Source organism: Python bivittatus, unplaced genomic scaffold (assembly GCF_059951505.1).
Source record: "Python bivittatus isolate LINGU-HERP-01145 unplaced genomic scaffold, Pbiv_v1 ctg000480_np1212, whole genome shotgun sequence".
NCBI classification, from domain to species: Eukaryota; Metazoa; Chordata; class Lepidosauria; order Squamata; family Pythonidae; genus Python; species Python bivittatus.
Window position 1 is genome coordinate 11679886 of NW_028277075.1, and position 14973 is coordinate 11694858.

The 14973-nt window shown below is 39.4% G+C and overlaps 1 protein-coding gene across 4 annotated transcripts in view; it reads left to right on the forward strand.

Moving 5' to 3' along the window:
• Nucleotides 1–2058: 2058 nt before the first annotated feature.
• Nucleotides 2059–14973, forward strand: part of ABCD4 (ATP binding cassette subfamily D member 4) — a 30936-nt gene continuing 18021 nt past the window's right edge. Inside the window, exons 1-7 of one of the 4 annotated variants that reach the window (XM_088145335.1) lie at nucleotides 2059–2206; nucleotides 4096–4214; nucleotides 4344–4471; nucleotides 7161–7300; nucleotides 9897–10013; nucleotides 12741–12866; nucleotides 13211–13261. In XM_088145335.1, coding sequence (XP_088001461.1) covers nucleotides 4181–4214; nucleotides 4344–4471; nucleotides 7161–7300; nucleotides 9897–10013; nucleotides 12741–12866; nucleotides 13211–13261 — 596 coding nt within the window. In that variant the 5' untranslated portion in view covers nucleotides 2059–2206; nucleotides 4096–4180. The other 3 variants (XM_007433511.4, XM_025170056.2, XM_088145336.1) reach the window with 3 other exon arrangements.

Sequence of the window (14973 nt, forward strand, 5' to 3'; positions counted from 1 at the left end):
CAGTGCAAAGGCCTTTCTGGATACAGCTGCTGTCTGCTCTTTGAACAGGAGTTGAAAGTCTAAAAAGACCCCCAAATTGCATGCTATTCCATTCAAGGAAGTGCCACCCTATTCAGAATGAAAAATGGAGAGTCCCTGGATTCAAATGGTCCATGAATCAATCTCTGTCTACCTATCATTATATTCCACCCAAACTTGGCACCAAATGTCAGTAAGGGGGGGAGGGGGAAACCAGTAGCTGTACATTAGCAATAATTGTAGTAGAAAGTTGTTTCAAACTAAGATAGTTAAGACCAAAATAACAAAACATCAAACATAACTGTAGTGGCTAAAGGCACTGGATTAGAAACCAGGAGGCTGTGAGCTCTAGTCCTGTCTTAGCCACAAGCCATTGGGGGCCTTTGAACCAGTCACTCTTAACCCTAGAGAGATGGCAATGGCAAACCACTTCCAAAACATTTTGCCAAGAAAACTTCATGGACTTCTCTATAGGTGCAGGAATCAAGATTGACTCAAAGATTTCAAACAAATACTTTCCACTAGCTTCTGAAGCTGAGACTTTCCACCAGTCCCCAAATTATACAGAGAAAAACCAGCATCTGCAAAATTTTGAATACTGAATGCACTTCTGAACTATTTTCTGGAATGTATATTTTTATCAAGAAGAGATATCAGAAAATGGTTCCAATGGAGGATGTGTACCTTAAAGCTCTCCAGTTCTCTTATGTGTGATTGATTAAGTTGGTTGGTTTGGGTGACTGAGAAGTGGGCATTTCAGGCCCATTTCTGAAATACAGATTTTCACCTGAAGCAGATAATGGAACAGAATTTCCATGAAAGTTTTGAATCTTGTGGCATCTTCTAGTTCTACATGATTCATGAGTTATTTGATTTGGCTGGCTAGCTAGCTGGCTGGCTGGCTGATTGGCTGGTTGAAAAGGTGATGTTCTGACATGTTCCACGTGGGTATTAGCTGTTAGGAGGTTATTAAAGGTACAATATTGGAAGAGTTCGTAAATGATCTGATTTCTGGCACATTATGCCTCTTCTAATATGAAATATTGAAGTGTAATTCCAGGCCATTTTATTTCAGAGTGGCTTTTACACCACTGAACTGATCTTGATGGCTGTTTACTACCTCCAGAGCCACTGACTTAAATAGCAGCTGATATCATGTTATTTTATCTGTCGATTAGAGTATTGCCCTCCTGTCCATGCATCTGGCTGGCCACTAAGGGGCACAGAACAGGGCTTTAGTCTTACCTAACAGGGCTTTTATGTTCTTATGGAAGAAAACGCGCGATTGTTAAACGTCTGCACACTAAATGGAAAGTTTGGATCCTGGATCTCGCATTTTACAATTAGCCCGGTAGAAGGAGCTCTATCTTCCTTCCCTCTCAAAACAGGCCTATGAAAGACTTGCAGGAGCCTAATTTCCGGTTCCCTTTAGAATGGGAAACATCTTCCATATGAGGGGCAAGAGAGGCAGAAATGCATAAGACTTAGTGAAAGAACAAATAAAAAGTTGCTATTGTATCTTTTCTCACTTATGGAAAAAATCAGGCCTCCAACTTTTCTTCAGCAGTTTAGTCCTTACCTAAAAAAGGACGCTGCTGGAGAAATGTGCTCCTTCGGTTAGCGGAGGGAAAAATATTTGGGAAAGTTTTGTTGTAATTTGTGCGGAAAAGAAGAAAATCACGAAGTTAAAAACAAGAACCGAGGGCTAGTTTATTTATTAATGACTATTTATTTTGGAAACTCAGTCCTAGTTTTTCCTAGCTCAAATTTCTAAAGGAAGTAACTGCGCTAGTCTGTTGCAGCAAAGAAAAAAAGGCTAAAACATTTGTGTTTACATAAGCTTTAGGGGACATGTATTTCTTCATTCGAGCAATGCTAACTGAAGCATTTCCGGCCACTCTTTTATCCCCCGGAGGACTTTAGGAACTCAATCTAGGACCGGAAGTATATTTTAAATCCATGAAGACTGTCGCGGCTCATTACTCTTAGCGATACAGACAGAAAATGAAAGTTGCATCTGTAGAATAGTTCTCTGGTTATTCCCACTAGAAGGATTCGGTTATGGATACTGAGCCATCGTAGCTGCCTTTTTTCCGGAGCTTCTAGAGGCGCGTGCTCACAACTCGGTCTCTCAGCTATGACAGCTCTATAGTCGCTGTTTCTAGGGTGCTCATGAATAATCAGGAGGGTAATGAATATTCATCAAAATCCCAGGCTGGGCGGGGCTAGAATCGGAGCCTTGAAGGGGCGGGGAACTCACGAGCCCTTCCCTGGCGCGATCCCGGCTGGAGGCTGGGAGGCTCTGTTTTGCTCTTGGTAGGCGCAGTTCATTCATGGCTCCCGGGGAAACGGCTCGGGAAACTGTCCGGTGAGTGCTTTGAATGGTCCGCAACCGAGTACGGAAAAGGGAGCCAGTGAGTTGGAGCCCCTTAGGAACGGAGAAGGTGGGCAAAGAGCCATCGAGTTGCAGTCGTTCTCGTGCCGACCGTGCAGTCGGCAGGGTTCCGGGACCGAGGGGGATGGGGTGAGAGCGGTGGTGGGTTTCAGTAGTAGGCACTACAGTACAGAGAAAGCGGAGAAACGTAGTAGGTTTAAGGTTGGTCTTAAAGACTTTTTACTCTTTTTCTGTGCTTCATATAACGCTGCTTACTTCAGAAGGGAGTGTCGTGATGGGTGTGTATACCTATAGCTCGCTGTTTTTCAGCCTTGGCAGCTTTAAGATGTGTGGACTTCAGCTGGCTGGGGAATTCTGGCGGTTGAAGTCCACACATCTTAAAGTTGCCAAGGTTGAAAAACATTGACGTACGTGATTTATAACCAACAGAATAAAACACAAGTTTAAAACATCTCAGCCCTTAGAGAACCTGCTCTCACTCAGCAGCTGCTGCTTAGGAGTGATTACAGGAAAAGGGCCAACGTCAGAGGATGGGAGCTATGACTGAGAACGCCGGTTTCCAGCTTCCACTTCCTTCACATCCCAAAATTGGGGCTGGGGGTAGGGCAGAGATCCACAGCATGCCCTTCTGATCAGAATGAATTGCAAGGGGAGATTCTACCTGGAGCAGAAGGTCCCAAAGACAACAAGCACTTAAGCCATAAAGGCCTTGATAAGTAATAACCGACACCTTGAATGGGATTTGGAAGTCTACTGGCAGCCAGTACAGTCCCAGAAAATTGGTGTTACTCTACGACAGGTGGTTTTTGTTTTACATTTACTTTTTCAGGCTGCAGAATCTGTTAGAAAAAAAATAACCAAACCTTTAATCAAGAGGCAAAGCTCTAGTGGCAGAAAATTGTAGTGCTTGAGTGGACTTTTCCCCCTTTGTTTCTCACTGAACTTCATCAAGTTCTTGTTTTGAAAGAAGAAAGTTCTTCTTTCAAAAACCCTACTCTACTAAACTGGCTGCTGCATTTTGTGCCAGCTGCAGCTTCCAAATCTCCTTCAAGGAAGCCCCACTTAGAGCAAATTGCAGCAAGCTAAGCAGCAAATGAGGAAGGCATGTGTTCCCATAGCCAGTATGTATCCTTTTACTGTTTCCCTCACACTCTCTGAAGTGGATTAAAAAAAACAAACCCTTTCCTAGCCTGTTGCTGTGCATGCACCAATGTACATATGTAGAGCTCCTCTTCCATATAAAGTATTGGGGGTGTGGGGGGACTCATTGCTAACAGTCCACCCTGTATGATATAGTTCTGCATTTATATATGATCTGTGCATTTGGAGCCCTGCCCCAGGCTGGCCAAATGGTTTGATTTTGTGGAAACTGTTTGGTTGCAGGCAGTGTTGTATGTGACATACATCTGAAACAAAGATGCAGCTGTTCTACATATTCTATCCCCAGTGTTGAAGTAACGTTTAGATACTAGTCCCATTGGCCTCATGCTTACCAAGATATCTGGGACAGCCTTGGCAAGCTCAGAAATGAAGCCCCTTCTGTTCCTGTTCTAGTGAGGCTTTTTCCAAATTTCAGTCAGCTTAGACGTGAACTGAGCGGAATGGAGTGTTTGTGTGGCAGTGACATTTCCTTGCCAGCAGTTCAGCTTTATAACTTTCCTTGTCTCTTACCTTTCTCCCAGGCCCCAGCTGGATCGTCAGTTCCTCCACCGATTCCTAAAGATCCAAACAATTTTATTTCCTACCTTCACCTCCAAGAATGTGCTGATGTTTCTAACCTTGCTTGTAGTTGCTTTGTTGAGTAAGTGAATAGACTGCTAAGACAAATCATTTTGTATGTTTCTTTTTGCCATAATCCAGGATTATTCTCTTTTTACTGGCGTACCTTTGGAGCTTATGCTTTTAAAAATGTTTCTCCTACCTCTCCTAGATCAACTGGTCATTTACCAGGTGGGACTGATTCCCAGTCAGTATTTCTCAGTTCTGGGAAACAAAAACCTTTACGAATTCCATAAGGTGACAGCAGTTGCTCTGATTCTCATTGTACTCAACTCTATGGTAAGAGAAATTTTTTTTCTTGTAAGGGGAGGAAAAGGTTAGGAAGACAACTAGAACACATGTATAAAGTCTTTATATGTTAAAGAGTGGTTTCAAAGGATGTGTTCTCTGTCAATCTCTGAAATGTCTGTTTATTGCAGGAATGAGAAAATGGAGCATTATGCTTTTATAAGGTCTACATCCAATGACATGTTAAAAGATTGAGCTTCCTATGTATTAATATTCTTCATTGGGACAGTATATGGATCTTCTGTTCTCCTTTCTTTGACAGTTCATTACTTTTTTATTATTGCTATTTTGTGGGGAGGGTCTGTTAATTTCACTTATAAAATAATAGAAATTAGTAAAAAAAACAACTAGAACACACATAAGGCCTAGCATACATAGGCTGCAGAAATTCAGATGTCCACTAGATGGAAGCAAAGAAATAGAGGCTTTATGTATCCTTACTGTCCAGATTTTTGCAGCCCAAGTAGGGTGATCCTTTGCATCATCCCTCTCATATAGGCTTGCTCTCCAAACACTTCAAGTGCTCATCCTAAAGTTCAAACAGTATAAAGCAATACTGTAGTTACATTTTGAAGAAGTTTATATCATGCTCCTACTTTTATTATGGAGGAAAAATCAGACCCTCCACTTGCAATTTGAATCAGGATTCTACATTTGCAACAAAGGCTCACTTCTTCCCCAGAAACTACTTACACTTTTAAAATCGCTTTTAGACTGCCTTCCAAAAAATCAACTATTACAGGTATATCACCATTATAAAGCCTCTCTTGAGGCAAGCTCCATTTCTCATGACTTCTGTAGACACACCCATACAGTTTTCTTGATGTAAGAAATAAGGGGCTTACTATTACCGACTTTGGGATTTTTTTTCAACTTCCCAGCCTAGCCTACAATCCTATATTTTTTGGTGGTCTCTCATCCAAATACTGACTCCATTTAGTTTTTCCAAGATCAAGTTAGCTAGCTGGTGTTACTTCCAGTGATTCATAAAAGTTACAGAAATAATTGAAATCATTGTCCAACACTTTTTTAAAGAAAGGATGGATGTGTTGATTGTTTTAGTATGTTGATAGATGAAAGGTCACTACAAAATAAATAATTTCTTTGTAAATATATTCCCTGTTAATATCTACTTAATGTAGACCACTGACTATAATGAAAATTAGCCTGCTGTATGAGCAAGGTACATATTGCAAATCAGCTGCCTTAAACATAACTTGGAACTCCTCCCATGGCACTCAGTCTCTGATATTATGATCTTTCACTCATTTCATATTTTATACTGTTGTAACCCTTGAGTGAAGTGTTAAAGGTTCATATTGATGGTCAAAGGTAACATTAATTGCTAGTATAGAGTCTAGTGAGTAGGTGGCATGCAAACTGGTATAAATAAATTAAAAGGAGAGCCTGTTTGGTCTAGTGCTTAAGGCTAGAGACTGTGAGTTCTAGTCCCACCTTAGGCATGAAAGCCGACTGGATGACTTTGGGCCACTCTCTCTCAGCCCAACGTATCTCTCACAGGGTTGTTGTTGTTGTGGGGAAAATAGGAGGAGGAAGGACTATTAGATATGTTTGCTGCCTTGAGTGATTTATAAAAATAATAAAGGCAGGATTTTTAAAAAAAATCACAGCCCTGCAGTCTAATATGTTACATGCAATGGCCAATCTACCACAAAGGGAACAGGATGAGATGGTGTGCCTGAACAGAAGCAGGCATAGATATGTACAAACCCAAACTGCTGTCAGCTTTTTCTGGGTTGTGTTGTTACCAGCTATACATAACTCATTAAACTGAAAGTGAGACTATCTGAAAAAGTTCCTTGGCTGCATTTGTCCTGTGGTATGCATCAGATTGAATCTGACTTGTTGTGGGTTAACCAAAAGAACCTGTGCATCAAGGGATTAAAGAATATTCCTTATGCTACTAGTTCTTTGTCCAGAAAAAAACAAAGATGTATCACTTACAAGAATGTTCAAATCCATTTTAGGCTAACTCAAAGAGCAGAGAAGCTTCCCATAACTTTTGGGAAGAACTGTAGGGCCCCAAAGCATACATTTGTATTCTGTTTATGAATTACTCAGAAAAACCACTAAGGTTCGAGTTGCTTAAACTATAATTTGCTTCCAAAACAAGGGAATAAACCACACATGGCATGGCTTCTAATATTCTTTCCTACACCTTTACTAGCCATGGGCTTACACGTGTGTGTTTGCATGCACCAGGAACCATGAGATAGGGTGCATATGTTCTGCTGTCTGTCATGTGATTGGGGGAGGCTTAGGATGAGCTGTTTAGTTTGAGCTGGTGTTCATCTGCCTCTCCCGATAGGTATCCACTGGGGGGAGGGGGGGGTTCTGGATTTTTTCTCTACAATCCTGGCTTTACATGGCAAGTTTCTAAAACCAGATTTTTCTTTTACTGGTTTCTCCTTCTGCCCCAAATTTGGTCCTGCCTATTCAGTTTTTGGAGTGTGCTAATGAACAGACAGACCAAGTCCCAACTCCTTTACATAATTTCTTTATTATTTCCATTGGATTGGAAATAATAAAAGTAATCTTTACAGTCTGCCTCAAAAAATGTGGCTATTTGCTCACAGAACATCCAAGAAAATGTTCCCTTTGAATGTTGTATCTCCCCATATTTGATTTTCAGTTCTCCCTCTCTCTCTCTCTCTCTCAGCTGAAGAGTTTAGACCAGTTTATCTGCAATCTGATGTATGTCAGCTGGAGGAAGACTCTCACCGAATACCTCCATGGCTACTACTTTCAGGGCCAGGAGTATTATACTCTGAATGTTCTGCATGAGGAAGTTGATAATCCGTAAGTGGCTGGTCATTTTCAGTGCTGTTCTGGCTGTTGTTCTAGCATGTTCATACATTGCTGGGCTTTGATCCAGAGCTGGCTTATGTGTGCATATTTCTTTTCTCATCACATGAGAAAATGTCCATGGACACTTATTCATAGTCACAGGGAGTTCATTTCATTTTAATTCTGTCACCCGCTAGGGGTTGCTGTGTATCAGTACTAGAGTATATTTCAATCTAAAATGCACCAGTCAGATTGCTGTTTTGCTCAAGTGGAAACTTTGTTAATGGGAGACCCATTATTAGGAGGAGTAAGACAATGATATCACCAAAAGATTGCACATTTTGGAACTTTTGGCTTCAGACAGTCATTTCTACATACTTCCTTGATAGAATGTTTGAACTACTATATTAACACTGAGGTAGTTGCATTCGCCATTACTCCCCCAGAAGTCACTGTGACAGAATGTTTCAGGGAGTCACAGTATTCCATCTCTGGCTTTTGTTAATGCTGTCTCTGATATCAGACTGGGTTTACTCTTCTGCATAATATTTGTCCAGTTTATCCAATGTAGAGTGCAGTGGGGCATTGCTGACAGAAGATAATCAAGTATTTGTTCCTCTGACTGGCTGGGATGTTATCCTACAAGAGTAGTCATGGGGACAGAGGTGGCATCTGAGTCAGCTGCAGGTTTGGTTTCTGGCATTTATTTATTTACCTTATTAATTAACTGTTCCCATCTCTTTGCTCTGGGTGGTGTACAACAAAGAAAAACCTGAGAAAAATGATATAACAGAAAAACAGTATGACATGTCACAAAATATAAAAACAAATAGACAGATAGACACCTATAACCAATCAGCTAGAGCTAAAGCCTGATGGAATAGGAAGTTCTTAATGATCTTCTAGAGTAGAAGAAGGGAAGAAACTGCCTGTACCTCCAGGGAAGCATATCCCATAATACATTGAGGTCCCATGAGCCCCACAGGGGAGGGGGATTTTCAGCAGGCCCCCTTGGGATGAACTGACCAGCCAAGTGGAGTCAGTCTGGGGAAAGTGGAATAGGGTGGAATAGGGTGTGGCACTGTAAAAGACAGTGATCATTAGCGCTTCGAATTGGACCCAGAAACTAACAGGATTAATGATAATATTGATATGAAAGAGTCACGTTCATTGTACATTATTTTGATCTAATGCATGTCTACTCAGGAGTATGTTTCATCACAGGTAAGTGGACATAGATCCTAGCTGAACACATATTTTGTGAGTAAGATTTTGTCCATAACATTGGGATAGGATAACAAAGAACAGCTAAACATGCAGCTATGTAATTTTGTGGATGACTTCTAAGATATCATTAATGGTAGGATTACAAACGGGGTACTACAAGTATACCAAGGTTTTATTTGAGATGGCTAAATCAGTTTTATCAAATAAACCAAATTTCTCTTAGTAAAGGGAATATTGGTTTTTCAATGGAAGAGAATATCTGTAGCTCAGGGTTGAACAAAAATGTTTTTTTTTGTTATAAAATAAGAATAGTAAATAGTTTGTAATAGAAAAAATGGGAGGCTCTGGGAAAGTCTTGAGAATAACATGAGATAATCTTTTTTAATTATACTTGTCTACCATTCATATAAATGTTCCTTTTGTTAATTGAAAAAAAACTATGATCTTTATAACTGCAACTATGTCAGAACAGTTTGTTATAAAAAATGCATTATCAGTTTATCATGCTGGATCTAATTTTACCATGGATGCATTTCTAAAACAGTGCAAATGAAGTTGTGAAAAGCCAGGCTTTTGTTTCACTTCCTAAAAATAATGCTGATTGCAATAAACTGGTTAGAATTTAGGACATATTTTTACTATCTTCTTAAAAGTTTTGATCATGCTACAATCTCTCTTTGTGTATTCAGAACCCTTGCCATTAGATATGAATTAGAGCTTAATCAGTTCCTTTTTGATCTATGTTATCTGAGCAGCTGATGAGAAGTTAAAAGAATAAATACTAAAACAATAGAAAGCAGGACAAAAAATAGTTCCTTTACAACTGGCTTCCTTGTATTGTGACAGGGAAGTGCTGCTTTCTACCCCATCCCTGCTCATGAAGCTAAGAAGATAGTTTTTTTGGAAGACTCTGTAACATCTGAGGAAAGAGAGAAGAGAATTTCCTAAGAGCTATGAGTTGCTGAACTGGTACTCTAGCCATGAGACATTTATGATCCGAGTCACTGTTTCCAACCATTCTGAACCATTGTTTGTAGAATAAGCTTTAGTGGCTGGGTTTTCACAACATAAGCCATAAACCAAAAATTGCAAACTATGATGGCTGAATTCATATAGAGCAAACCAAAACAGAAAAAAATGGTTTTGTGCAGTGGTTGAACCTACCACATAGGCATCTGTGAGGGGGCAGATGATGTTCCAGCTTTTAACAGACACCTAGCATGATCTTACTCAGTAGTGGTTTGCCTGGTACAAATATTTAAAGCACCTGGTACAGTGAATTAACCATTTTGTTCCTAACACATTAACTTCTCTCCTTTGCTGTTCTTGTCACAGTGGTACCTGTAAGGGTAACGTTTCTCTTTATTGCACAATTGTTTAGAGACCAGAGAATCAGTCAAGATGTGGAGAGATTCTGCAAACAGCTGAGCTCTATGGCCAGTAAGCTGATCATCTCGCCCTTCACCCTTGCTTATTACACCTATCAATGTTTTTACAGGTAGGAAAGTGGTTCCGATAAGGAGGAGCCTGCTTGCAGTGAATCCTGTCACAGGGATTTCCCCCTGTGCTAGCTACTGGACCACCCCCTGATAGTTGCATGATACTGACTGCAGTCCAGGATTGGCTCATTGCAAGCAGCAAAAAAAAAAAAAACTCACCCACAACCTTCTGGCTGCCCTGCAACCTCAGTAAACTACTTTTTATCCCCTTTTCCCATGCATTCTAGTGTGTTTCTTCTCTGGTGCATTTCAGATACTGACTGCCCACCATGGGCCCTGCACACCAGCTCACATTTCACACTCATTCAACAGTCATAGATTGCACCTGAGAGGCATTGCAATCTTCATTTGGTCAGGACAAAGCAGAGAAAACCAAGGCTAGGATTACAGTGTGTTGGGAATGGCTTGCAAATCAAATTGGTCATTATCAAATAGGTTGTAATATTGTCCACTGACCTACTGATATTAGTATAGAGAGGATGATATGCTCTAAGACTAAGTAATCCCTCCCTAGCTTGCGTGTTTTTGAGATGAGGGGATTTAAACTCTGGCAAAATGTGCTGATTGGGAGATTCTTGGTTCACATATCTGAAAAGTGCCCAGACTGGGAAAGACTGGGGTCTCAGGAAAAAATTAGGGAAGATGGCTAAAAGTTAGACTTGGAGAGTATTAAAACTCTACTGGAAAAGATTGGTCTGATAGATAAGGAATTCAAGGTACAAGTACAAATTATGTGGGAAGGATAGATTTAAAGATGATGTAAACAGTTTGGCTTTTAAACATGGGAAACAAAGATTATGTGGGAGGAAAGAGGAAGGACTGGAAAGAGCAAGTACTGTATGTTTCTTGTCATTTTAAAAGACTTACGTGGTTTCCAAGATGGATTTGTTTATGGTATTCTGCCTGGTTCCCTATGCTTATTTCCAACAATTTTTCAAAATGCTATTTTTGCCTATAGCAGGTCTTCAGATAGGATATGTTTACATCTCAATGAATAATAAATGGCAGGATTAGAAGGGAATGAGAAAGAGTGGAATGGAAGCTCTCACTTGGTGTTTCTAGCTTGGAGACAAAATGAGCATCTAGAAACTGATTGGCAACTGTACAAATGCCTTGCAAAGAGCATTTGTCAGCTTCACCTAATCCTAGATAGCCACCCATATTGGATAACTGAGACCACACTGAAGTAGTGCTTAAGTGTTGCAGTGCTTCTGAATACAGTTGAAAGGGCTGAATTTGTATAAGCTTCTCACAGGATCAGGTGACATTAGAGCTGCTTCATACAGTCAGTTTGGGATGCTATGAAAAGTTACCAAAATGCTATTTTATTTAATATTATTGTATTTTTAATGCCATGGAGGGAAATGGCATTGATGAATTTTCAGCCTCAGGTACCAAAATAACCTGACCATCATTTGCTTCTCAGTGTGGGTTGTAAACTTGGAGAGTCTCCGTTCGGCAGAACTCTGTACAGTAACATTTCAACTTTGCTTAATGGCATCTAATCAATATTGCCAGCTGTCAGGTTCAGCTCAAGAACCACAATGAGACAGTCCAGGAACAGCTCAGTTACTTTATTAGCTTACACCTACTAGACAGAATCTTGCCAGACTAACTCTAACCCCGAACAACAGCGACTATAACCCTGAATCCCTTAGAGAGGAGCCAGTCTCCTTCTCTTCACTTTCACACGCTCCAGTTGGGGGCTGAGGAGATACTTGGAATGTCTCTCCCCCTCCCTGCAACCTTGAAGCTCCATTCCAGGATCCTCCTCGCTCATGCCTTCCATCACATAGCTTGAGATCAATCTTCTATTACTTTTGAAAGCAGCATTACCACTAGTAAATCTCAAGTCATGAGGCAGGGGTGGGAAAGATGGATATTACCATCTTTCAGTATAGCCAGTATAGCAGGTAATTAGATATGCTTCAAATTATTGGCCACAAATTTCATGTCATAATATACTGAGTTCATGAAAAATTCTCTCAGCTTAAAATTTGGGGGGAGGGCAGAGATTGCTATGCCATATATTGATGTTAGAGAGTCTGTTGTTGCTGAACTCCCATAATTTCTCATCAGTGGCCATGTTAGCTGTGAGTTGTAGTTCATTTGGAGAGCCATTACTATTCCACCTTACCATACAGTATTAGTAAATATTCTATGACTACAGGTAGTCCTTGCTTAATGACAGTAATTGGGACCAGAATTTCCATCGCTAAGCAATAGAGTCCTAAAGTGTGATGTCACATGACTGCACTGCTTAGCGACGGCAGTTCCAGCAGTCCCCGGTTATCATCATTAAGTGAATTAGCACAGGTCGTTAAGCAAGCAGCTCATGTGACCACAACTTCCAACTTCCTACTGGCCTCCTCATGGACTTTGCTTGTGTGGGAAGCCAGTAGGAAATGTCACAAATCATGATTACGTGACCATGGGACACCATGATGGTTGGAAATCCGGACCAGTTGCTGAACGCCAGGATCGCAATCATGTGACCATGGGAGCTCTGTGATGGCCAGAACTTCGAGGACTAGTCGTTAAGTACCACTTCTTCAGCACCTTCGTAAATTTGAACAGTCACTGAACAAGTGGTGGTTAACTGAGGATCACCTGTATATGATTAGTGTAACAACTGCTATGCTAATAACTGCTGCCCATTTACAGTGTTGTAAAAATGACCCTCCTACTGATAGGTTTGCTAACCTCTCTCCATTTCTCTCTTTTAGCACTGGTTGGCTGGGTCCTCTAAGCATCTTTGGCTATTTTATCATTGGGACAATTGTTAACAAGTTCCTAATGAGTCCCATTGTTTCAAAACTGGTGCACCAGGAAAAGCTTGAAGGTGATTTCAGGTGAATGTATTCAGCAGATCTTATTAATTGGTTCACATCTAGGAAGAATTAATCCAAAAAGACTGATGGTGTCCTTTGCACATATGTTAATACCCCAGCTTAGTTGTGACATGTTGAGAAAATCCTTAGTGTGGCTAAGAAAGAGAAGAGACAGGTCACTTTTATTAATCTTTTGATGTTTCTTACTAAGATGCTGCACAATGCTTGCACCTATTCCTGTACTTCTGACTGGATCTGTAACATTATGCTATGGGATAATTATGAAGGGGCTTTTATGAAATTCTGATTATTTCATTTAAGAAAGTGTCGCACACTGAAGAAAATGTTTTCCTTCTTTTCAACAGGTTTAAGCATATGCAACTGCGGGTGAATGCTGAATCTGTTGCTTTCTACAGGTAATATCTCTTTCCCCCCTTTTTAGTATCTCCTTACAGTCTTCAAAAGCAAGAAAATTGTGTATTCCATTTAGTTGTCATTTTTCCAGAATAGTTTTCTTCACGTCCCTTCATGTCATTGAATCTGTTTATGAACATATGCTATATAGTGGAAAATACTTTTCTCTCCTTTTTAAACTTAAGCCCACTTTTCTTAAGTCACACATACATACATACATAGATAACCATCACTGTATTCTCTTTTAGGGTGAGCAGTATTGTACAAAATGCAGGCAAAATACAGGCATGGCCACTTTTTCATCTCTTAACAAACATTCATTCCTCATAACAAGGAATGAATGGAGGGAGGGAGTAAAAATAGTAAGCCAGGAAATTAAAGTCATATGATCAGGAAAGGAAAATACTACTAAAATTAATTTATACTAATTCCATATCTTTTCATACCTTTCTGTCCTTGCAAACTATCCTTGCTTCCATCATTTACAAATTCACATATTACTTTTTCTTCTTTAAACTTTCTTTTTGAAGATCATATCAACTCCATCCAACCATGACTGACCAGGTCCTGTCCTTCCTCTCAGCCCATTCACTCTTCTTTCATATATTGTTTTGCAGTTCATACTTCACTCAAACCATCTCAACATAGTTCTTTCATATTATTCAGTCAATCAATCAAATCAATAAATTTTAGTCATTGATAAGTGATTAATACAACTTAATAACAAAATTTATAATATACAAGAAAAATTAAGAACCAAGAAAAGAAGATTAAGTAGATGCTATGTAGACTAAAAGTCCAATCCTTAAGATAATCAAAATACTAAAAGAAGGATAAACTGAAATAAAATATTAGTTATAAAATGCTGATAAAAGTTAGACTTACTTAAATGTTCAAAACTAAGTTAATCACTTAATAAATTATTAATATGTTAAAAATGTGTAAACCAATAACTTCCAGACAAATTTTAAGAAAAACTATTGAACTTCCTTTCAATCCATGTACAATTAGCACCCATTGATTCTTGGCCTGTTTTTTTCTTATTTTATCAAAACCATTTCTTAAGTACCCCATTTTCATGGCATTCAACTGCTTTTATGTTTCTCCTGATGTAACCAACTCTCCCTTTAATATAACAAAGTGGGCAGAGTCATACTCACAATACAGGGATGGCCACTTTTTCATCTCTTAACAAACATTCATTCCTCATAACAAAGGAAAAGGAGACATCACTTTTCTGCCACTATTTGCATGTCTTAAAATTTCTCTGTCCATTTTCCCATCTTTAGGAAACATTCTGCCACAATATACAAATAAAAATACATACACTTGCTGTAGTTTTTCACCATTAATTTAACACTTGCAATTGTTCACTTCATCTTCCAAAAAATGTGATGTTCGATAATATATATTTTTGAGATCCATACTCCTTATTACAGGTACAATCTGGTTAATATTAATAGAAAATCATTTGGGTTGCTATCCAGCAGCCCAGCATAGTCTGGATACAAAAGTATATATACATTCATGGCCCTAACGAATATGCCTCCATTGTTACCACAAATATTCCTTATGCATTTATCCATAAATAAATTTAACAAATAAGAGCTCATCACCCTTCCCTTTTTTTTTCTCTGCTCAAAATTGAACTGTTTGTTAAGCATTCCATTTATCTTCATGCACACTTTATTTTCATCACATACAACTCTCATCA